Genomic DNA, 22,979 nt, shown 5'->3' with positions numbered 1-22,979 from the left:
CTAGTTGGGTGCTTGACATAGGGGCCACACATTATATCTGTTGCTCTTTATCCTTGTTTCACTCACACCGACGATTTGAGTCCACCGTCACTTTACCTGATGGTTCTACTGTTCCTGTCACATATATTGGAAGCATATTTTTGTCACAGAGTTTGATCTTGAGTGATGTGCTGTTTGTCCCTCAATTTCGTTTCAACCTGCTTTCCATTAGTGCACTTACCCAGAAAATGTCATATTCAGTCACTTTTTCTTCAAATCTTTGTCATATCCAGGAGTCCGTGACAGGCCACGATGATTGGGACGGGTAGAAGAATTGGAGATCTCTATGTCCTTGAACTTCCAAGTATTTGTACTGTTTCTGCTAATAAGTCTGAACTTTGTCATTATTGTGTGGGACACCCTTCATTCACTAGACTATCTGTTATAGGCAATGAGTTACACTTCCACCCTGTAAATGATACTTTGGATCACTGTTCAATTTGTCATCTTTCTAAACAAAAAAGGTTACCTTTTACTTCCAACGATTCTCTTTCAGAAAGTTCTTTTCATTTACTTCACATTGATGTTTGGGGTCCTTTTCATCCGATAAGTGTTGAAGGGTATAAGTATTTTTTGACGATTGTGGATGATCATTCTCGTTTCACTTGGGTATACATGTTAAAGGCTAAGTCTGATGTGCTAACAATTTTTCCAGAATTCTGCAATATGATCTTTACACAATTTGGACAGTCTATCAAATCAGTTCGTGCTGATAATGCCCCTGAATTGAACTTTTCTGATTTTTTTAAGTGCAAAGGCATTCTTGCTTTTCATTCTTGTGTTGAGAGGCCACAACAAAATTCTGTTGTCAAAAGAAAACATCAACATATACTTAATGTTGCTCGAGCCTTAGCCTTCCAATCAAGTATTCCTCTAGTATATTGGAGTGACTGCATAGTGACAGTTGTTTACTTAATCAATAGAACTCCTTCCACCTTGTTGTCCCATAGAACTCCTTTTGAATTGCTGTACCATAAACAGCCTTCTTATCAACACATGAAAGTGTTTGGTTGCCTTTGTTTTGGCTCCAGTCTTTTACATGGTCGAACCAAATTTTCACCAAGAGCAATCAAATCTGTGTTCCTTGGATATCCTCTAGGCTACAAAGCCTACAAACTACTTAACTTGGACACCAATGAAATCTACATTTCCCGAGACGTCATTTTTCATGAAAACTTTTTTCCCTTCAAAGAAAATTCTTCACATCCAGCTGATCTTGACGTGTTTTCCGACACTGTTTTGCCCACTCATATTGACTCCTCTTCTCCTTTAGACATCCCTTTCAATCATCCCCAGGCCGTTCGTTCTCGTCGCATTCCTGTGCAACCAACTCATTTGCGTGATTATCAATGTTATGCCATTAAATCCTCTGACCTTCTTTCCTCTACTGCTCACCCCCTATCTTCAGTTATTAATTCCAGTAGGTTATCCCCTTCATATCAGATAATTGTCAATAATGTTTCTTCAATTGTTGAGCCCCAAAACTTTGCCCAAGCTGTTGTTCAACTTGAATGGAAAAATGCCATGGATGAAGAACTTCGAGCCTTAGAGAGCAATGGAACTTGGTCTATTGTTCCATTACCTCCTGATAAACGCGTTGTTGGGTGTAAATGGGTGTATAAAGCAAAGTTTCGGGCTGATGGTTCATTAGAGAGATATAAAGCTCGGTTGGTTGCCAAGGGATACACTCAACAAGAGGGTATTGATTACTTTGAAACATTCTCCTCTGTTGCCAAGCTATCTTCTGTCAAAACTCTCCTTGCCCTTGCAGCTGCCCAAGGATGGTCCCTTATGAAACTAGATGTTAATAACGTTTTTTTGTATGGTGACCTCGATGAAGAGGTATATATGGCGTTGCCTCCTGGTTATCAACGCCAGGGGAAGTCTTTACCACCTAATGCAGCGTGTAAGTTGCATAAATCGTTGTATGGACTTAAGCAAGCTTCGAGGCAATGGTTTGCAAAGTTCTCTCTTCTACATTGGTCAAGATGGGTTTTTTTCAATCTACTGCGGACAGTTCCTTGTTTATTAGAGCTAATGACAGAGTGTTTCTGGCTTTATTAGTGTATGTTGATGACATTGTCATTGCTACCAATAACCACAATGAAGCTGCCAGTTTGAAGGGTCTCTTACATAAGCAATTTAAGTTGAAAGACTTGGGGGAATTGAGATATTTCCTTGGAATTGAAGTTGCAAGGTCATCTCGAGGTATCTCAATATGCCAACGACACTATGCTCTCCAAATAATCAATGATGCGGGATTACTTGGGTGTAAGCCGCGGACAACTCCCATGGACTTAGGATCAAAACTTAATCAAGATGATAGTGAATTACTCGCTGATCCATCTGAGTATCGAAGGGTGATAGGTAGACTTCTATATCTCACCATCACACGCCCGGATTTATCTTACTCTTAAGTCAGTATGTGTCCAAGCCAAGAGTTGCTCATATGCAGGCTGCACATCCAGTACTTAAGTACATCAAAGGTACTGTGGGCCAAGGACTATTTTATGGGTCATCATCTGATCTAAAGCTGAGTTGTTTTTCAGATTCAGATTGGGCTTCATGTCCCGACACACGAAGGCCAGTAACTGGTTTTTGCATTCTGCTTGGGGAATCACTGATTTCTTGAAAATCGAAGAAACAACAAACAATATCTAAGTATTCTGCGAAAGCTGAAAGGGCTATGGCCGATGCTACTTGTGAAATTATGTGGCTGTCTTCACTTCTTAAAGATTTGCATGTACAACTCCGTGAAACAGCTGCTCTATTCTGTGATAATAAGGCAGCAGTGCACATTGCATCTAACCCGGTATTCCATGAACAAACTAAGCATATAGAGATTGATTGCCACTTAGTTCGTGAGAAGGTTCAAGCTGGAATAATCAAGATTTGGCATGTTTCCTCGAAGTTACAACTCGCAGACCTATTTACTAAGCCTATCATACATGTTCAGTTTCGTTTTTTGCTCTTTAAGATGGGAATTATTAATATTCATTCCTCATCTTAAGGGGGAGTATTAGATATGAATAAAAACGTGATAGTTGGAAACACGCTTCTTTCATATTCTCATTGTATAAATAGGTTGTACCAGACAGTTCTATCAAATAATACGATATACAGATTTGCTCACATCAATGGAGCTTCTAGCATAATAGCTAACAGTAAAGCTCGCGCTATGGCCCGTAAAGTCAGCCGCCGCCACATATACTATATTGCTATTTGTCCATCTGATATACGATACATGCGATTGGCACCAAGTGTGGGTGCCGCATCGTTCTTGTGCAGAGACCATTGCTAACAGTAGGCTAAATGTTGCTGCTCGAAGTACCACTCTGGCATCAAAAATCTTAAAATAATAGAGTCAACGTCATAGCAAAACAATTTCCACAAAGGAGGATACACAAATACACGGGGCATTCCCTGGGATTCCAGCTAAAAAAAAAAACAAATGCCAAACATATCACCCCTTCGTCACATTACCACAACCCCTTCGTCACATTACCGCACAATGCCATTTCCCGTTTAGAAATAGAGTCTGAAAGACAAGATTTGAATTTTCCTCAAAATGGCTTCTGCCGCCACACATTCATCATCGAATAATTTCAGGTTCCTCATGTCCCAGATGTGGTAAATGGTTGCAGCAATTGCTGCAACTCTAATCTTAGCAACTCTTGCATTTCCACTGTATACACTAGGGGTAGGCAACAGTCGGTTTGGTCCGGTTTTACTCTACAATGGTTCGGTTTTTCGGTTTTGAATATCTCTAGTCCAAAATCAAACCATTTTATTACGGTTCGGTTCGGTTTTTTTTTGTAATATGGTTCAGTTTATACTGCCAGTTATGTACGGTTAGCTAAAATTTGTTAAAAAATAAAATTATACGTCACTTTGTGCTTTTAAAACCTAAATCAAAGTAATTTTCAAATAATTAATTTGTGGGACTTAATCTTATATATATATATATATATATATTGTGTGTGTAAACTGTGTTGCGTACAAAAATGTCATACGAATATAATAACAATATATAACTAATTAACCATGTAAACACGGGAAACACATGAATCCAACGGAATATTCAGTAATAGGGATGATAATAAGGTGTCAACCATCTCGAATGAAACATCAATCATCTTACGAAAAAATTCAAGAAATATATACATAAAAGAAAAGAAAACGTTGAAAGGTGAATGGTGAGAAAGAAGAGAAAACGATCGAATTGAAAATTGAGGGTTAATGAAACTAAGTTCCTAAATCTTAATAGACCCATTATACATAAAAGTCTTATTCATAAAATTAATATGACCCATTATACATAAAAACTCTATACTTAACAATAATATGGCCGGTTCGGTTATTCGGTTTTTTGAGAGATTAAAACAAAAAACCGAACCGAAAAAACCGAATTTCATAAATTTTAAAACCATAACCGACCGAAAAATCGATAAAAACGAATCATTTATACCGAATTATTCGGTTCGGTCGGTTTTTCCTGTTTTTCGGGTTTTATGTCCACCCCTAATATACACCTCTGAACGCAGTTAGTAGTGCTGCCATGATAGATTGTCTTTCGTGCTGGATAAAAGTTGCTGCCTCGGTCATACAGGTATGGACAGTCTTGATCATCTATTCTTTGATTGCTAGCTACTTCAGCAAGGAATTATGGATGCGAGTCAGGAAAATGAAGATAAGATATGCTATGACGACTCTTCAAAGCGCTCTCGAATGATTCACAAATCATTCTGCGGTACCTCAGGGATTACTAAGGCTCGAGGGTTGACTTTCTCCCCGACAGTTTTCGCATTTGGACAGCCAGAAATGCCATGTCCTCCGAGGGGACTGCACCAGATATTGATAGTTGTTCGTTCCAATTCTAGATGTTAACAGATTTGCTATCTTGTATCGACTTTTATATTTTTTGGTCTGGGTATGCTGTATTTCTATTGGCTTTGATTAAGTAAATTAACTTATTTACTGAAAAAAAAAAAAGAATAATGCAAAAGGAGATAAAAAGCTTTATTATGTCATAAATTTGGATGACCATCCTTCACTGACTCGTGAATAATTCTGGACATACAAATCCATAATGTTTCAGGCAATTTGTGGCAAGAATGTGATGATAATGCTGACACTACATCAAATGCAAATCTTTGAAACTCCGGTTTCAACGCAAGACGTATGACCATAGCTGTCCACGCATCCGGAGCCAACTTCACTGCATTTCTTAGAGATTGAAACCCAGCAACCACTCTCAGTAGCGTTTTGTAATCCTGTGAATGGAAAGAGAACGGGGCATGCTTGAGAGACATTTCCTGGTTTAGAACTTTAAATAGAAACAGACATTGTGGCCCTAAAAGTAACCAGGAATTCAACATGTTTATGCAGCAAGACAGACCCATATGTGAATCAGGCTTCTTGTCTCCAATGACAATGCAGATAGCCAAATAACTCACCAAGGAATCTAAACATCAAAATTCAACTCTAGGTACCGTTCAGTGATGATGTCTTTTGTGTATGACATATTTTGTGAAGGACATGGTCCATTCTTTACATGGATAGAAAATGAAGTGGGCTGGTCAATATCCTCCGCAGCTACACGGTAGGTTGGCATGATGCAGTCCCAAGAAAAAGGCAATAAACAGCTTATGGAGCTAACATAAGCCAGATGATTTACAACCTGTTTGGTTTTGTTTTCACAATTTTCCACTCCCAAAATAGAAATAAATGATAATTTGATGCAAGTTCCAAAGATACTCTCCCATTACAACAGCTAAATGAGGTAACAAAGGGGGGAGATTCACCCTTTTCTTGGTCGTTTCACAAATAATTTCCAACAGCCAAATAGAAACAAAAATATTACTATTGATTCTCATTCTCTTCCCTGAAAACATATTTCCCCTCTTCACATCTTCCAACATAATCATTATTCACTATTATTCAATTCTCACCTCTTGAAAATATCATGTTATTACATCATTCTCAGAAGTTGGAAAAAGGAATTTTTGAAGTTTAAAATTATTTTATATCATGGCATGACGTCATTATCAAAGAAATTCTGACACTACGTTGCGTCTACGATATAAAAAACCCTCTCAAAAAATAATAAACACGAAACTTCTTCTCCCACTAAACATTTCCATCCATGTCTCCAAAAGATTTTCCCAGTAACTCCAAAAACAAAATCAAACACATTAGTCCATTCCAAAAATATATTCTAATCTATACTGCAACTTGATCACCTAACCATTCTTCAGGAAAAAAAATCTAAGAATAGAATTTAAAGAATATATAGAACCTTGAACATAAAACAGCTTCATAAATATGATTTATGTAAAAGATCTCTAAATACAGAGACAAACCTCTGATTCTGATTTTTCAACTTGAAATTTTTTGTTGGAAAAGCGAGAAACTACGTCATCCTCGAGAAATGTATCAGCTGCCTTGAGGATATCCCTAATCAGAAAAACCCGTACCCTTGAGCCTTTTTTGGACAAAATAAATTGGAAAAGATCCTCAGTCGCAGATACTACTGCACGAATATCAAATGAATTCCATCCTAATGAACTTGAAGAGATTTCTTGGGGTTTCGATGTCTCATTGACTTGAGAAGCTTGCTCGGATATTGCTACTATCTAAAAAATGTGAACAGACAAATAAATATTGTCAACAAAAGGAAATGCTTCAATTCAATAGAGATAAATATTAAAAACCTCAACATGGAGCTCATTAAGATTGGACCAAGAAATGCAAAGTAAATAGTTACAGTATGCTGACAAGAGAAGTGTGAAATCACATCATAAAATAGAGAAATCACCAATTTTTCTAGCCGATTCCATCTCACTGAGCCATCATTACGGATGAGGAGCTGACCCAAGATTTTTCTCATGTCTGGACTTGGGTCAACCAACAACCTACCAATAACGAATGGATATGCACTCTCCACAACTTTAAAATCAGGATCCAAGATTTTTGCAGTTCCTTCAAGAGATCCCAGGGCTCTTATCACAAGGGCATAGTCCGGAGGAAGAGAGAAATTGAATTCATACATAATATTGTACAGCTGATTCATTATTCCCTGAGTCCAAGGAAGATTAAACTTCAACAAATGTATGTAGGATTATATTCAGAGGCATTATGAACTAATGAGCAAAAAAACGAAAAAAATGATCGACAGCTCTGCATATTAGTTTCTAATAACACTATTAACATCCTTCAAGCAATTTAGACTTACTAACCCGAAAATCTTGGGATAGTCTCGTTCCATCACCAAAAGATGCTTGCAAAGCATCTGAGACAGAATATATATCAACCCCTTCCGGTAAAAATCCTAGAGACAAAAAATCATTTGCCAACCCCAAAGAGTCACGATTGACAAAGTGCACAAGCTGACACAAACACTCATTCCAAATAAGTCAAACATAAGATTATATTTCCATAAGAAAGAGGACAACAATTGTTCTTACCACTCTAATGAGTCCCACGCGATAGTGGCGGGGAATATCACCCATCATCCCAAAATCAAAATAAGCAAGGGACCCATCCGCAGTGGCTACAAGATTTCCAGGATGAGGATCAGCATGAAAAAATCCCACCTCAAGCAATTGCATCAAAGAGCAATACAAACCCTAAACGTTGTAGTCAAGGATTAGAAATTAATTTACATACACCAACTGGCAGAAGTAACTGACACCAGATGAAACTGGAGATATAAAATATAAAATCATGCGATATCAAACACCTTACCTTTAAAATAGTAAAAGAACCAGGCGACTAAAAGCTAATGAAAAACATAAACCGAAATAACAAGTACAAGAATGCAGAGAGCTCGTCAGGACCTTGGCAACTTTACCTCATGTATTAGTTGCTTTCGATTTAGACAGGCCTCTCTCAGACGATTTTCATCTGTAAGCTTTATCCCATCAATCCATTCCATGGTGAGCACAGCTTTGCGGGTTAAATTCCAATATATTTTGGGCACTTTTATACCACTTGCTTTCTGATATGCTGTGTTATCTTTTGAATTAGTTTTATCATTACCTGGTGAGTGACAATATCATTTAAGTTGAAGGTTATGGTGATGAATGCATACTATACAACATGAGATTGACTTAGAAGAGAAATACTGAAGTTTTGAGAGGGGAAGTTCCATTCCTAGCTAAATTTTTTACCACCAAAACTGGAAAAAAAAATTGATTATCATAAATAATAGGGAGATACAAGGAAATATTTTGTCAAATGCTTTTACATAGTAAGTTCCGCAAATCCAAAAATAGCTTTAATACATGGTACAAAAGCCAATAGAGTGTTAAGTTCATATACAAACTCATGCTAGCATTCTAAAGTTATTTACCCTCAGAATGAGATTACTAATCTACTTTCACTACAGGAAAACGGATCACCAGCATTCAGAAAGAGATGTAACATCTTATAACATGCTGAGGAATACGAAGCATCTAATAGAATTTCTGCATGCATTCTGTTAGACAAGATAAGAAAAGGATGTAATTGTCTAAGCTTCAGAAGAACGTACGGCGGTAAAAAGCATAGAGATCAGCGAAGCGCTCAGCATTCTGACCCTCCAAGATGTAGTCAATTTCCTCAAACATGTGTCTCACCTATCCAATCAAGCAAAATCAAAGAAATTGAGGCACATAAATAGACAATCCAACTCGAAGTTGGTGCTATATGACATAATGAAGTTGATAGAATTTTCATCGTTAATATCATCATCTTAAAGTTTAATCTGTTCCATCCATCTAAATAGCGAACTCATAAACATTTATTAATCTCCAAAGAAATATAACACACGTCACTGAATTATTATTCAAGAATTGGCAGAGAAAGGAATGATTTATATTCCAATACTATTCATCAATACTTCTTAATGAGCTGAATCCTGCTATACACACCACACCCATAAGAACAAATATTACACAACATCAACCGCGCTTCACCTTTATAGCACAATCTTCTCTTTAAGCATGTCATATTTATTTGGTAACTTTAACTATTATTTCAGTGTGTAAAGTATTGCTGATTTTGCTCAACTCTGTCAACCAAATTTTACCTTTCTGGTTAGCATAAAGGTTTTATGCCCCTAAAAGTATCAGCCGACCAAGAAAATATCAAGAAATGATGTAAAGCATACAAAGCAGGCAACTAATCATCTCAGGCATTGTTTGGTACATGAGATAAGAGTGAGATTGATAAATAATCTTCCTTATCCCATGTTTAGTACCTTTTTAAAAAGTCCATGATAAATAAATTTTGAGAAGGATAAAACATCTTTTGTAAGAGATGTGATAATTTTAATGTAATGATAAAATATATTACAAATGACTTAATTACCCCCAATTTAAATGCATTTAAGTTAATGTTAAATATTTATTAAATACATACATATACACACACACACAAATATATATATATATAGTAGACACACACACACATGTATATATATGTGTGTGTGTATATATATATAACATTGAGATATGTAATTACAAGATCTTGATAACAATAAAATATAAGTTTTTGTGATAGGGTTAATTTTGTCATTACAATTCAATATATAAATTTAATCACTCTTGTTAAAATTATACCAAGCATTCAACATATTATCTTATCATTATATTTATCCTAGATTTATCCTTATACTAAATATCCCTTACTTATCCTATCCTATGTACCAAACTGTACCTCAGAGTTCAGGTATCATCAAGAACTGAAAGATAACATTGAGATATGTAATTACAAGATCTTGATAACAATAAAATATAAGTTTTTGTGATAGGGTTAATTTTGTCATTACAATTCAATATATAAATTTAATCACTCTTGTTAAAATTATACCAAACATTCATCATATTATCTTATCATTATATTTATCCTAGATTTATCCTTATACTAAATATCCCTTACTTATCCTATCCTATGTACCAAACTGTACCTCAGAGTTCAGGTATCATCAAGAACTGAAAGAAACTCATCAGGCAATCAGCAGAATTTACTTCTGGCTTATTTACAACACAAATACCTCGTGCATGTGAATCGCAGATGTTCAATGCGAGCTAGAGTGTATAAAAATTTTCTTGAAGAAAATGTGATGGCCATGATAAAATTACGTCTGACGTCCTAAGGCTATCAAAAGTTACACGATCAAGAGGCTCACCATTTCATTCACTGCTACTAACAGATCTCTGCGAGCTTTAGCAAATCTCCTCAGTTGACCTCCAATCATACGAAATAATAGGGCATCAAGGGTCAATAAATGTGACATACCCGGCCGCTGAACTTTGACAGCTACTAGCTCTCCAGAATGCAGGTGAGCTGCAAAACTTGAAACGGAAAACACAAATTTAGTTAAATTAGATACAGTCATTCTCAATAGACCAATAAGGGCTTCTTATTCTTCCCAATCTGAAAATGGGAAAAAGGCCCTGAAAGAAAACCAGACCAATGTAAAATGGAACGGGGTGCATAATCGAAAATCTGATTCAGATCTCAATTCTCTAACCTTTGTAGACTTGTCCTAAGGATGCTGCCGCAATAGGCTCCTCACTGATGTCAGCAAATATCTGCGATATTGGCATCCCCAACTGTGACTCGATGGATTTAATGGCAACATCCGTTGGAAATGGAGGTATTTGGTCCTGATATTAGCGCTGGCTTCAGTTGACACATAGGAAGCAATAGAAAACTTCATGGGCCAGGTTTCATGAAAGTGAACCAGAAAATTTCTGTAGCCCGTTCCAGTACTCGACCAATCTTACGGAATAAAATTGGAAACACGGGCATACCTGTAATTTAGCAAGTTCCAGGCAATATACTGTTGGTAAAATATCTGGTCTTGTGCTCAAAGCCTGTCCAAGCTGCAAAATCGAATGGCACATCGGATGAAACAATTCATCCACATCAAACTTGCCATTAAATTTTATCATAGACAACTTTGACTATGAAATTTTGCTCCAGAATGTCTAATTTGCATCTGTTATCTATATCGCGTAAGGTAGTCAGCAGCTCAGTAACATGCTCAAGAAGCAAATACCATATTGCAAAACCAAAAAATGCAGCTCTTCTCGAAAGAGAAAAATGATACAACAGCATAGAAACAATAGGATAAGATCATAAAATATAACTTGCCTTAACATAAAAGGGCCCCAAGCGAATTAGAGTTTCCCGGAACTGAAAATGACAAGTTTGGGAATTTATTAGTCAGATAGAAAATGACATTTAAATGCAGCAATCAATGCAGTGGCAGATGTATAAAATTTAATATTTATCATAAATTACCAACTTCTGTGTTCAAAATCTAAGCAATAATACAAATGCTTTCTCAAACCACATTCACAAAGTTTCAGCACAGAGGATTAACCCAATATGTTTTACAAGCTGTTTTGGGAAATGAAGTATTTTCACTTCTTATTGCGCAAGTAAAAAGTAGAAACCAACCTTGACCGAACGTTTTTTCATATCTTGGACAAATAAGCGCCAGATGGTTAGCTTCAACACATGGAATGAAATTATCGCAGCTCTATACAAAGCCAAGAATGGGCCGAATCGGTAAAACATGGAAACACTTTTCAAACCAAGTGCAAGTCCAAATTTTGTTTCAAGCAACTCTTTCCTCAACTTTGCATACTCTGCGGATGGCCTTTCACCGTGCACACTGGAATAGCCACTGGAAAAACTGCATCAAATCCAGTACAGAAAATATGAGAAACTAAAGAGTAAGATCAAAGTTGTTTCAAGAGTATATGGATCAATTTAATTAAGGGTACTCCAGAGTAACCGAATATTTGCCACATCTAAAAGGATGCACCTGCATAATGAAGATCCCCACACATCACATTCAAAACTCAGGTAACAATGACATCAATTGTGGTATTTGATCAAATTTCTCATTCATCACAACAGAAATCATGGGTGATGTATAGCTCCAAACAACAAAGCCACAAACATATTGTTAAGATTGGAACTTGGACCTAACTCAACCCCAAAAGCTAGCTCAAGGGAGCAGGATTGTCCAATCCCATATATACCATTCAAAGGTTATTTATCCAACCGATGTGGGACAATTAACACACCCCTCTCACGTCCAGGAATGAACATCTGGAGCGTGGAGTTTACAAATGACCCAATTATGGGCAAAACGAGTGGCCTAATTATAGACAATCCAATACATAACGGTGAAACCCGGGCTCTGATACCATGTTAAATTTGGAACTTGGACCTAACTCAACCCCAAAAGCTAGCTCAAGAGGGGAAGATTGTCCATTCCCATATATACCACTCAAAGGTTATTTATCCAACCGATGTGGGACAATTAACACATATTGCAACATGCCGTCGAACAATAAATATATAATTCCAGTGTCATATAATTCTGGTAACACAGGTATCCCAGAAACACAATAGACTTGGATACCACACAATATTGTCTTCGACTGTAATCAAAGCTCAAACAATGCTTATTTCCATGACTGTGCGGAACTATGGGTGCCAAAAGCGTCTTACAATATTTTCAACATACCCTCTTGCGACAAGATGTTTTGGCCCTCTTAAAAGCATCCCCTTCCATCGGATAGTCTCATAAGGATTCCCATTCCGAAGAACTGCAAAAGCCCCAGCAAACATGAGCATCAACGTGTACTCACCATAGAAGAGCACAACATACCAGATCACGCATTCACAAATCTAGAAAGCGTAAAGCAAGGAAAACCTTTCTCAACCTCATTCAATTAATTCCACAAGGAACCACCAAATCAACTATAAATTGCATATAACACCAGATACAGCAACAAATAATAAGCGGTCCCAAAAAAGCAAAGAAAGGAATTACTCGCGCGGTGAAGCGGAAGACGATTCCGTCTGAGGCACGCAGCAAGGCTCCTCATCTACACAGATGCTGCATGTATGAATTTTCCTCTATGTTTTATAAAATTTTGTTTTGAATCCAAATAACAATTAGATCACAGGCAGTTCGTTAAAATGCGGAAGCGGAAAGCTCTGCTGCCATCCGTTTGCGCGTGCTTAATAGAGAGAGCGGCGGCGAGTGCAGCTGCCCAGTTTGATCTCGAATTGCACAGAATTTCGAATACGTACGCGTGGGCTGCTCTATTAGTTGACACGTAGAGTAAGGGTGGGGTTATAAGGTTATGGATAGGCCCTGTCCCGAATCTAGAGTTTCTACTCAGATCCAAATTCAATTTCTAATTTTAAATATAATATATATATATATATATATATATATATATATACATATAAATAAATAAAAATTTGCATTTGTCACCACGATATTCACAATAAAAATAATAGTTTTAGTATAAAAATTAATATTTTTCATAGATAATCCAAATAAAAGACCTTTCTCACAAAAAAAACACATAAGTCCGTCTCACACAAGTTTTCGTCTCATGTTTTTGTGGTAAATTAAATACTAAGGCGACAAATCACTCTAATTTGCATTTGAATAAATTTTAAGTTTTTTATAAAATTAGTTAATGATTGTAATATAAAACTAAACAATAAACGATAGTAAATTTAAGGAAAAAATTTGCGAGGGTACATGAAAATAAATTATTGATTAATTTGAGGACTTGGAAGTAAAGTGGAATTGGGCGCTTCTCCAGCGTAGGCTCTGCTGAAGAAACACGCACAACACACAGTAGGGCTTTAGAAAAAGAATGGCGAATGTCCCTAAAACTTCGATTCGTCCATGGTTTCTGGAACTGGTGCCTCTCTTGGTCGTTCTTCTCATCGCTGCCCACGTAATTGCTCTGGTGAGTTGCGCAATCGGTGCCTTTAAACGATCTTGTTCGATCAATTCCATGTAAATCGATGCAGTTTTGTAGGTTTACTGGATCTACAGACTAGCCACTGAGAAGCAACCCCAAAGAGCGAAAAAGATAAAGCGCTAAGTTCATCCATTTCCAGGAATATAATAGTGGTAAGAAGACTTGCTGGAATCTGTTTAATAGGCCTACTTATGAGTTGTATTTCAAATTTTCGATACTCTGGTTAGTTAAATATTGAATAAAGATGGAAACTTTGGGTTGTTAAATGTCATTAAGTTTTTTGAAAATTGTATATACAGAATTGAACAATCCATCTATATTTTTTGCTATAGTGGTAGGCATTTGATCTTAACTTGGTATCAAACCCAAGTTCTGATAATGTATAAACCCACCGTTATTAGTTGGATTGTTCATTAGTCAACCGATTATATCTTGTTAATTTTATGCTCCATATAATTATTCATGGGCGTGAGGGTTGAGTTAAATGTTCCATATCGGTTAGATTAACTCCTTGAGAATTCTATTTATGGACTTGAACAATCCTTTCCCGTTTGAACTAGGTTTTGGGATGAGTTAGGTCTAAATCTCAATTTTTATATGGATGATAACCTACAATGCCCCTGCCTTTGCCGTGTTAATATTGCCAGAAATATTCATTTGGAGTCCGAATGATAACGTGGCTTAACTGAATTTGGAAATACAAATAATATTAGATGGTTCTTGGATTGATAACGTAATCCGAATGATCATCGAGAGTGGAGACTGAACTCCATAGAGTAGGTGGCTTTGTGTTTCCTGCATTGCCTTTTTTGTATAGAATGCTTAACCATCAAGATCTTTAAAGAGTTGCTATTGTTTGTTTCTTCTTTGGATGATCTCTTTTTTGATTATTTAATTGGTGCTTTGGTAGAAAGGTTTCACGAGAGGAGGCGTTCAGATTCAATTTCGATAGCTTTAGCTTGTGCCTGTGTGGTATCTGTTGCCGAATATTGTTTTGTATCCTTTTGTTGGCTGCCATAACGTAATTGTCTTGTCTTGTACTTGTTAACTCTGGATTTACCTTTCAAATATTTATTGTTACTCAGAATCAATGTTGTCATGTGGGTTTTCAATTTCTACAAAACTAGTTTTAGCAGATGATAAACGCTGAGACAATGGTTGTTTTTTCAGGAAGTTATTCTTTGATTGGAACATAAACCGAGCCCATGTTATTTTAGTGTTGTATTTGCCAGTCTTTGCCAAGGATCAGTCTCATCTGCGGTTAATTTTTTTCGAAAGAGCCACACAAATCGAGTAGGTTTTCAACACCAAAAGATGCCTTTAAATAACTACCACTTACCTATTTTTCAGGATACGTGCATTCTTTAACGCAGACAAATCATTTTCATCGGTCATCATTGCGGGCGTAACTTAAATTGTATGGTTCTTGTTTTTTTACAAGATATAATATTTTTCATTTGACAAAATCTTGTGTGAGACGGTCTCACAGGTCGTATTTGTGAGATGGATATCTTATTTGGGTCATCCATGAAAAAGTATTACTTTTCATGCTAAGAGTATTATTTTTATTGTGAATATGAGTAAGATTGACCCGTCTCACAGAATAAGATTCGTGAGACGGTCTCACATGAGACTCACTCTTTTCATTTTCATTATGAGTTTTCTGAAATCCTTTTTTTTAAAAAAAAACAAAAATTAGTATAAATCATAGCCAGCCTCGACGTGGACTGATGACTGAACACCTATAATAAAAAAAATTGGTTTTATTTGTTTAAAGTTTAAGAAAGTTTAAAATTGTTTTTGTCTTCATTTGACACTTTTGCCGTGGAAAACTGGGTGCATGCCAACTCCATGCCGTGGAATCCCACTGTTCATTATTTTACTGCCTGCTTTTAAAAGAATTAACACAATTATACAATAAAATATATCAACATTTCACAAAAGTGGTTTGGAATATCATGCATTGTTCCAGGATACATTACAATATTATACATTTGAAACGTAATGAAAAAAAATATTTTTTTTCATTTGGAAAATAAATAAACACGAGATATCGAATGTTACGATTTTTTTTGTTATCCAAAAGAGTATATTTTTTACGAGATATTCTCATAAATTTATATTATTGAGATGGGTCATTCAATCTATATTTGAACTGAAAAAATAATATTTTTCATAAGTCGAGTCAAATAGAAAACTTGTTTTATAAAATTATACCGATCTTGCATAAGGTTTTGTATATATTAAAATTGGTAATGACAATCGGTTTTATTCGAAGCAGACTACTAAGACTGGGTCACATGTAAGACCGTTTCACGGATCTTAATCTGTGACACGGGTCAACTCTACCGATATTCACAATAAAAGTAATATTCTTTAGCATAAAAAGTAATATTTTTCATGGATGACTCAAATAAGAGATTCGTTTCACAAATACGATCTGTGAGACGACTACTAAATTGTGAGTTTGTTAGGTCTTAAAATTCGTGATTTTTTTTAATATAAATTGTGAGTTTGTTAGGTCATAAAATTCGTGATATTTTTTAATTATTTCCAAATTGATAAATTTGCAAGTGATGGCATTTACGTAGTTTCCTTTAAGTTCAAGGGTAAGCGTTCTCCACCTGCTCTAATTTAACCCGAAGCTGCTCACTCTATAGTGATTGTAAAACCCACAGCGGATAGAAATAAACAGTCCTAAAACATGTGTCCTACGAAGAACAAACACAAACACCACCAACACAGCCACCGCTCTTCCGCCACTTCCACTGCCGGTGACACTATTGATTGGAGAGATGGGACGATCAACGGTGGATCCTTGAACCATGTCGATCTCCACAGGGGATCAAATGGATGGGCATCGCCTCCAGGGGATGTTTTCTCCGTCCGTGGACCAAATTATTTCTCAAAGAAAATCAAAGTCCCTGCCGGAGAGTGGCTGCTGAATCCGGCTGGGGTTGATTGGCTCCGATCTAACGCGAAACTCGATCACGTTCTGGCGCGACCCGATAACCGCGTTATGAACGCGTTGCGTGGCTCCAGTAATCATGAAAAGGCAAAAACCTTCGTCATCGCGATAAATCTCCAGGTACCTGGCCGTGAGCATCACTCCGCAGTTTTTTATTTTGCTACGAAATTTGATGAGTCGATAAACTCGCATCCGTTGCTGTATCAATTCATCAACGGATCGGACGCATTTCGCAATAGCCGCTTCAAGATCGTGAATAAAATTGTGAAAGGACCGTGGATTGTAAAAACTGCTGTCGGGAATTATTCGGCGTGTTTGCTGGGCAAGGCTTTGAATTGCTACTATCACAGGGGACCAAACTATTTGGAAATCGATGTGGATATTGGCAGCTCGACTATTGCTACGGCGATTCTACGGCTTGCGTTGGGATGCGTAACGTCAGTGACGGTTGATATGGGTTTTCTGGTAGAGTCACAGACGGAGGAGGAGTTGCCGGAGAGGTTGTTTGGTGCGGTAAGGATATGTCAAATGGAGATGAGTTCTGCCACTTTTGTTGATAGCGCCACTCCCTCGAGTAAGGTTTTACCAATGAGCAGTGGTGGTGAAAGTGAGAATGATGATAACAATGAATAATGTTTCGATTAATTTTTATTTTCCAATTTTAACTGAGGCTAGTTTCTGAAATTCATAATGATGGTGAAGAAAATGATGAAATCCCTTTACAATGGGAATTGTAGATAGTAGCACTGATGGAATCAATCAACCATTTCTTTCGTCTTTTCATCTCTTAATTATTCGTTATTGTTTTTACTTCTCATTCACTGCCAGCCTATGAACTTCAAAAAATTCCTGTCTTTATTACACCTGTATGCTGTAAGGCTATATCAGCTCAGTTATTGCTTTTTTAGGTTGCATGTGTTTTATGTGTCAGTCATGTAATTTATATGCAATTCAATGGTTGATGGATCCAAACGCTTTGAAGAACAGGATCCAAGAAAGTGCTTTCAATACAAAGTTATTGACTTGGAAAAATACTGGCAATTTGTTGTGAACTTGAGGTTTAGGGTGTTTATTAATTATGTCATTGGTGATTTTACCTTGTTTTATTGTACATTTCATCCATGCTTGAAATATGCTTTTGTTTCGATAAAAATGGAGATCTGCAATCTCCATGCTCATCCTCAGTCATGCTTTTCTGGGGCAAAGAATGTTTGGCAAGTTTGGCTGGGCAGGTCTCTTACAATTTTTATTGATGATGACCAGGCCTACCGTATGTTTCGCCCTTTTGAACAAAAAAGGAATTTTAATTTTATACATAATTTCAAAGAAACTTTTATATTTTGACTCCTCAGAGTTTTTTGAATGGTGAATATTAGTAAAAAACTTGGATGGGAAAATGTACTGCTAAGAGAAGGAGCGGGCAAATTATCATTTGCCTCTGTATATTGTTTGAGGGATCTAAGTCAATAATAATTGTTTACTTATTTGTTTGTGTTGTGTTTGGCTGTAAAGATGTTTACGTTGGATTCTTCTTTCTTGAGCTGTGAACAGTTGCGTTTTCATCTTCTTGTTTGGTAATGACTTGTGACAGATATGGAATTGAATGATTGTATTGAATTTTTGGGTTGTCTTTTTTATATTGAAACTCCTTCCAAAATAAAGCGGTGGAAGCAAATATTTCCATTTTTGTGGGTCAGGATTTTAACAGAGGAGGATGAAATTAACACTTAAAAAGTTTATATATTTTTGCAAACATATCATACATCAAAATCGATAAATTGTAAAAACATTAAAAACAGAGGGGTGGTCATCTCTGTCCGACCCATTTGGCTCTACCATTAAACTTGAGTATCCTCAAAAGTCTATGCATGTATTTATTTAAGCTTGTGACTATTACATAAAACGCATATATAACTGCGTGGGTCCTTTTTGTGTGTACTTTGCGTGTATTCCTTTTGGTTTGTGATGTCTGAAACACGTTGACTATGATTCAATAAATGATGAAGTTTAACAGAATTCGAATTTGATTAGTGCGACGAGTATCCAAGTTTAAATTTATCTGAGTTGAGTTTTAATGATCCAATTATATTTTGGTAGTTCTTATTATTGCTTTCCACGTGGTGACAGGCAAGTGATGCTTCCCATAGTAACTCATAAAGCTGTTGATTGTACGACTCTGTACTTTAATGTCTTGTCTAGTTGGAGGGTACTGGTGCATGTTCTGATGACGTGAAGGTTCCAATGCCTTGAATTTGTACATTTTTGTTGGGTTGTTTTTGCGGACCCAGTCTTCAATTCTTGCATCACTTGATCTAAGTGTTTATATCTCGTCCGTTTTCACCCTTTTTGGTTGGTACTCTAATTATTATACTCAATATGCCATCTTTTGTGGATCATGTCTAGAGCGTAGTGCTCAGGTGAGGAGGATAGCCAGAAACCTAGACTTCAAGAAAGACTTAAAGAGACGCTTTTGTCTCGACTTTCTTCTTACCCCAAGAAATCATAGTGATGCCCCCAAGGGAGCCCGGGCCCGGGTAAAACCCCTAACCCGGAAGGTTCTTGAACTCGGGCTAGAACCCCTGACCCGGAAGGTTCTTGAACTCGGGCGAGATAAGAGCAGGGAAGAGATACCAAGTTACGATTAAATTCAGGGAGCCGGTGTGAAAGAATGATCCCGGATCTTCAGACGCCCGGCGAGTTGTGCATTCAATTATCATAAGAATTCCCAATGAACCACTTCCCAGGCCCAAAAATATCTCAGAGGCACCTGGGTGGGAAATACCCGGGAAAGAAACTCAGTATCTCCCTGATCACCACGTCTTCCGGAAATCTCGGAACCCATTCTCCCACGTTCCATGACCAGGTCAACTCTTGATACGTGGCTCACTACTTTGCAGCGTGGCCCATGACCCCGAATCATGGCCAGCACCCGAACTTTGCGGGCAAGTCACCTATCTGATTCACGTATAAATACCCCCGTAGGTATTCCAGAAAGGGAGGTCTTCTTTCTTTTCTTTCTCGCAAGCACAAGCATTATTTTTCTTTCCAAGTTTTCCTTGGCGTGCATTTCTGACTTGAGCGTCGGAGGGGATACGTCGGAACAACTTCCGGCACCCCTTAACGTTCTGTGATTTCAGGATTGCTACTCAGGTCATCCCAGGCGTTATCTCTCAGGATTGCTACTCAGGTCATCCCAGGCGTTATCTCTCAGGTGGCAGGGAACTCAATCATCTCGGACCACTTGCAATTCGCAGTAAAAGATACTCACTCGTACCTATATTCAAACACCCGACTTGGCAAATTGTACACCCGGCTACTACCCAATTTGCCCGGTCCACATCATTGGCGCCGTCTGTGGGAAGTCAGATCTAAGGCGTAGATATGGTTACCACTCGTAAAACTACGGGGAACCAGTCTGGCCCTCACAACCCCGAAGGAGGTAAAGGACCCTTAGAAAATCCATCATCTAATCACATCCCAGAGGAGTTGGCACAATTAATAGCTTCCGCCGTCCAAAAAGCCCTCGCTGAAAGGGCCTTGCCCGAACCCAACCAACCCAATGAGAATGAGGCAATGGGAGAATCCCCTCCCGAGGAGAATAAAGAAGAAAATTCCCAGGCATTTTCCAAAGCTCCTACCCTCACTGTGGACCAGGAGCTGAAGGATTTGAGGAAGAAAGTGAAAGAGTTGGAAGCCAAGACCGGGTCCTCTCATACTGCGACCCCGGCCAGTTTCCAGGGATGCCCCTTCTCCCCGGAGATTGTAAGGGAGCCCCTCCCTGTTCACTTCAAAACCACCAAGATCCGGGAGTATAATGGAAACTCAGACCCTGAGGAGCATCTCACTCGGTTTGAGAATATGGCAATGCTACATTGTTACCCTGACAAAATCAAATGCAAGGTATTCCTCACCACCCTGGTGGACTCTGCCCAGAGGTGGTTCGAGAAGTTAGAGCCCCGGAGCATCCAATCTTTTGAAGGTTTCAGAGACACCTTCTTGCATCACTTTAGCAGCAGTAAGAGGTATAAGAAGACTGCCTTCAGCCTGTTCGAAGTAAAACAATCAGGCGATGAATCTCTTCGGGCGTACATTCGCCGGTTCAACAAAGCATCCCTGGAGGTGCCGGCTTGTGCCCCTGAAACCAAAACTACAACGTTCACTCAAGAACTCAGGGAAGGGGATTTTTTCAGGTCCCTGGTGAAGAAGCAGCCCGGGAATTTTGAAGATCTGCTGTCTCGGGCAGAAAAGTACATAAACATGGAAGAAGCCCAGAGGCAAAAGAGGGAATCTACCCGCAAAGAAAGAAGTGATCGGGCTAGAAAAGTTGATGACAAAGCTCGGGGAAATAATCTCGGGCGTTTCTCTCGATATGCCCCCATGAAGCCGCACCGAGACGACGGAGTCCATATTTGCGATGGTGATCGAGGGGCCAAATCATACCATTCACCTCCAAACCAGCCACATATTACCAAGATTTGCTTCTATCATGGAGAATGTGCTCACAACACAAGTGAGTGCCGAAGACTGAAGCGGGCCCCTTCCCAGTCGGGCCCTGGTGAACAGGCACAGTCAGCGAAGAAGCCCCGGGGACCACCGTGGGTAAATAAAGATGTAGGGTACAGGCCGGGGGACAAAGGCCCGGTCAGACAAGAAAAGAAAGATAGCGCCGGTCAAACGTCTCACGGCCGGGAAAACAAAGACGGAGGAGGATCACCAACCCTGGGGGTGATTAAAATGATCTCTGGGGATCGACAGATGGAGATTCCAACCGGGCCAGGAAAGTACATTCCCGGTATGAGAGTTTTGGAGTGGAGGATGCAGCTAGGGATGAGGGGCCGGTAATCATCTTTGGCCCCCGGGATCTTCAGGGAGTTAGCCTCCCACACAATGATGCCTTGGTTATCCAAGCAAAAGTGGCAAATTATGACATTCGCCGGGTCTTCGTCGATTCTGGAAGCTCGGTGAACATTATTTTCCAGGAGGCCTTGGACCAGATGAATTTGGAGGACTACCAGTTGCAGCCAGTGGAAACGGCTTTATTCGGATTTGCTGGCCACACTGTCTACCCCGGGGGAAATCACCCTGCCCCTCACAATAGGAGATGAGGAGCTCAGAAAGACGGTGATGACGGTTTTCACTGTGGTAAGTGCTCCTACCTCTTATAATATCATTTTGGGCAGGCCGGCTATGAATGCTCTCCGGGCCGTAGCCTCGGCTTACCATCAGAAGCTAAAGTTCCCGGTGGGGAACAAAGTTGGGGAAGTAAGGGGTGACCAGCCATCCTCCCGCAAGTTCTATGCAGAAACCGTTAAGGTTGAAAATAAAAGAGCCCGGCGAAATGGAGAGAGTAGGAGACCAGGGAAGGAGGAGGTGCATTCTATCCAACAGGTGCACATCATGGAGAGAGATGAGCAGGAGGAAGTAAGCATCTTGCTCGGACAGCCCATGAAGACAACAAAAATAGCCCGGGAACTCGAACCAGCCACCCGGGCCCAATTGCTACAGTGCCTAGAGAGGAATGCGGACGTCTTCGCATGGTCTTCATCAGAGTTGATAGGGATCTCCCCCCACGTGGCAGAGCACAAGTTAAATATCATCCCGGGCTCCCGGGCAGTGAAGCAGAGAAAGAGACACTTTGGTCCCGAAAAGGACAAAGTGATTGCCGACCATGTGGGAGAACTGTTGAAAGCCAGGCAGATCAGAGAAGTCCAGTTTCCTTCCTGGCTATCCAATGTAGTCTTGGTTCTCAAGTCATCCGGCAAGTGGCGAATGTGTGTTGACTTCAGGGATCTAAATAAAGCGTGCCCGAAAGACTGCTACCCTCTGCCCCGGATTGATCAACTGGTGGACTCGACATCGGGGTATGAACTGCTATGTTTCATGGATGCATACCAGGGATACCATCAGATCCCCTTAGCTCGGGAAGATCAGGAGAAGGTCAGCTTCATTACCTCAGGGGGAACCTTCTGCTATGTGGTCATGCCCTTTGGATTAAAGAATGCCGGGGCCACGTACCAGAGATTAATGGACATGATATTCACCAAGCAGGCCGGGCGGAATATTGAGGTTTACGTGGACGATATCTTGGTGAAATCCCGGGCGCACACTGAGTTCATCCCAGACTTCGAAGAGACCTTCTCTACTCTCCGAGAATATGGGGTGAAGCTAAACCCGGA

The 22,979-nt window shown here is 38.9% G+C and overlaps 4 protein-coding genes across 7 annotated transcripts; 3 read left to right on the top strand and 1 right to left on the bottom strand.

Moving 5' to 3' along the window:
• Positions 1–5,032: 5,032 nt before the first annotated feature.
• On the bottom strand, positions 5,033–13,193 carry LOC140831096 (uncharacterized). 2 transcript variants are annotated; one of them, XM_073194870.1, is made up of 14 exons: positions 12,881–13,193; positions 12,572–12,653; positions 11,491–11,728; positions 11,182–11,223; positions 10,839–10,910; positions 10,556–10,691; positions 10,211–10,368; positions 8,573–8,657; positions 7,892–8,079; positions 7,506–7,667; positions 7,278–7,427; positions 6,857–7,117; positions 6,402–6,674; positions 5,033–5,312 (listed from the first exon to the last, which is right to left on the bottom strand). In XM_073194870.1, exons 1-14 carry the CDS (start codon positions 12,933–12,935, stop codon positions 5,067–5,069), a joined length of 2,148 nt encoding a protein of 715 aa, XP_073050971.1. In that variant the 5' UTR covers positions 12,936–13,193; the 3' UTR covers positions 5,033–5,066. The 2 variants fall into 2 exon arrangements, with proteins under 2 accessions (XP_073050971.1, XP_073050972.1); XM_073194871.1 differs by lacking the exons at positions 12,572–12,653; positions 12,881–13,193 and adding an exon at positions 11,820–11,881.
• Positions 13,194–13,601: 408 nt separating this feature from the next.
• On the top strand, positions 13,602–16,228 carry LOC140831095 (uncharacterized). Of its 3 annotated transcripts, none has more exons than XM_073194869.1 (3): positions 13,602–13,820; positions 13,893–13,987; positions 15,186–16,228. In XM_073194869.1, exons 1-2 carry the CDS (start codon positions 13,725–13,727, stop codon positions 13,956–13,958), a joined length of 162 nt encoding a protein of 53 aa, XP_073050970.1. In that variant the 5' UTR covers positions 13,602–13,724; the 3' UTR covers positions 13,959–13,987; positions 15,186–16,228. The 3 variants fall into 3 exon arrangements, with proteins under 3 accessions (XP_073050970.1, XP_073050969.1, XP_073050967.1); XM_073194868.1 differs by lacking the exon at positions 15,186–16,228 and adding an exon at positions 14,750–15,051 and having other exon boundaries at positions 13,604–13,820; XM_073194866.1 differs by lacking the exon at positions 15,186–16,228 and adding an exon at positions 14,746–15,051 and having other exon boundaries at positions 13,608–13,820.
• Positions 16,229–16,346: 118 nt separating this feature from the next.
• On the top strand, positions 16,347–17,594 carry LOC140831094 (protein ENHANCED DISEASE RESISTANCE 2-like). Its single transcript, XM_073194865.1, has one exon. It carries the CDS (start codon positions 16,540–16,542, stop codon positions 17,434–17,436), a length of 897 nt encoding a protein of 298 aa, XP_073050966.1. The 5' UTR covers positions 16,347–16,539; the 3' UTR covers positions 17,437–17,594.
• A 2,590-nt stretch (positions 17,595–20,184) lies between these two features.
• On the top strand, positions 20,185–21,908 carry LOC140830270 (uncharacterized). The gene is made up of 2 exons (XM_073193552.1): positions 20,185–21,472; positions 21,559–21,908. The coding sequence occupies exons 1-2, from the start codon at positions 20,185–20,187 to the stop codon at positions 21,906–21,908; spliced, it is 1,638 nt and encodes a 545-aa protein (XP_073049653.1).
• The last annotated feature ends 1,071 nt before the right edge of the window (positions 21,909–22,979 follow it).

Source organism: Primulina eburnea, chromosome 4, assembly GCF_022965805.1.
Source record: "Primulina eburnea isolate SZY01 chromosome 4, ASM2296580v1, whole genome shotgun sequence".
NCBI lineage: Eukaryota > Viridiplantae > Streptophyta > Magnoliopsida > Lamiales > Gesneriaceae > Primulina > Primulina eburnea.
The sequence above is the reverse complement of the archived record's forward strand: the minus strand, read 5'-3'. Positions and strand labels throughout refer to the sequence as shown.

Excerpts from the sequence above, each read along its gene's own strand:
- LOC140831096 (XM_073194870.1), bottom strand. The coding sequence starts at position 12,935 with ATGAGGAGCCTTGCTGCGTGCCTCAGACGGAATCGTCTTCCGCTTCAC. Across the intron at positions 7,668-7,891 it reads GAAAGCAACTAATACATGAG|GGTTTGTATTGCTCTTTGAT; the intron begins GTAAAGTTGCCA and ends TACAACGTTTAG. Across the intron at positions 7,118-7,277 it reads GACTATCCCAAGATTTTCGG|GGAATAATGAATCAGCTGTA; the intron begins GTTAGTAAGTCT and ends CCTTGGACTCAG.
- LOC140831094 (XM_073194865.1), top strand. The coding sequence starts at position 16,540 with ATGTGTCCTACGAAGAACAAACACAAACACCACCAACACAGCCACCGC.
- LOC140830270 (XM_073193552.1), top strand. The coding sequence starts at position 20,185 with ATGGTTACCACTCGTAAAACTACGGGGAACCAGTCTGGCCCTCACAAC. Across the intron at positions 21,473-21,558 it reads AGAAAAGAAAGATAGCGCCG|ATGGAGATTCCAACCGGGCC; the intron begins GTCAAACGTCTC and ends GGGGATCGACAG.
- LOC140831095 (XM_073194869.1), top strand. The coding sequence starts at position 13,725 with ATGGCGAATGTCCCTAAAACTTCGATTCGTCCATGGTTTCTGGAACTG. Across the intron at positions 13,821-13,892 it reads CTGCCCACGTAATTGCTCTG|GTTTACTGGATCTACAGACT; the intron begins GTGAGTTGCGCA and ends GCAGTTTTGTAG.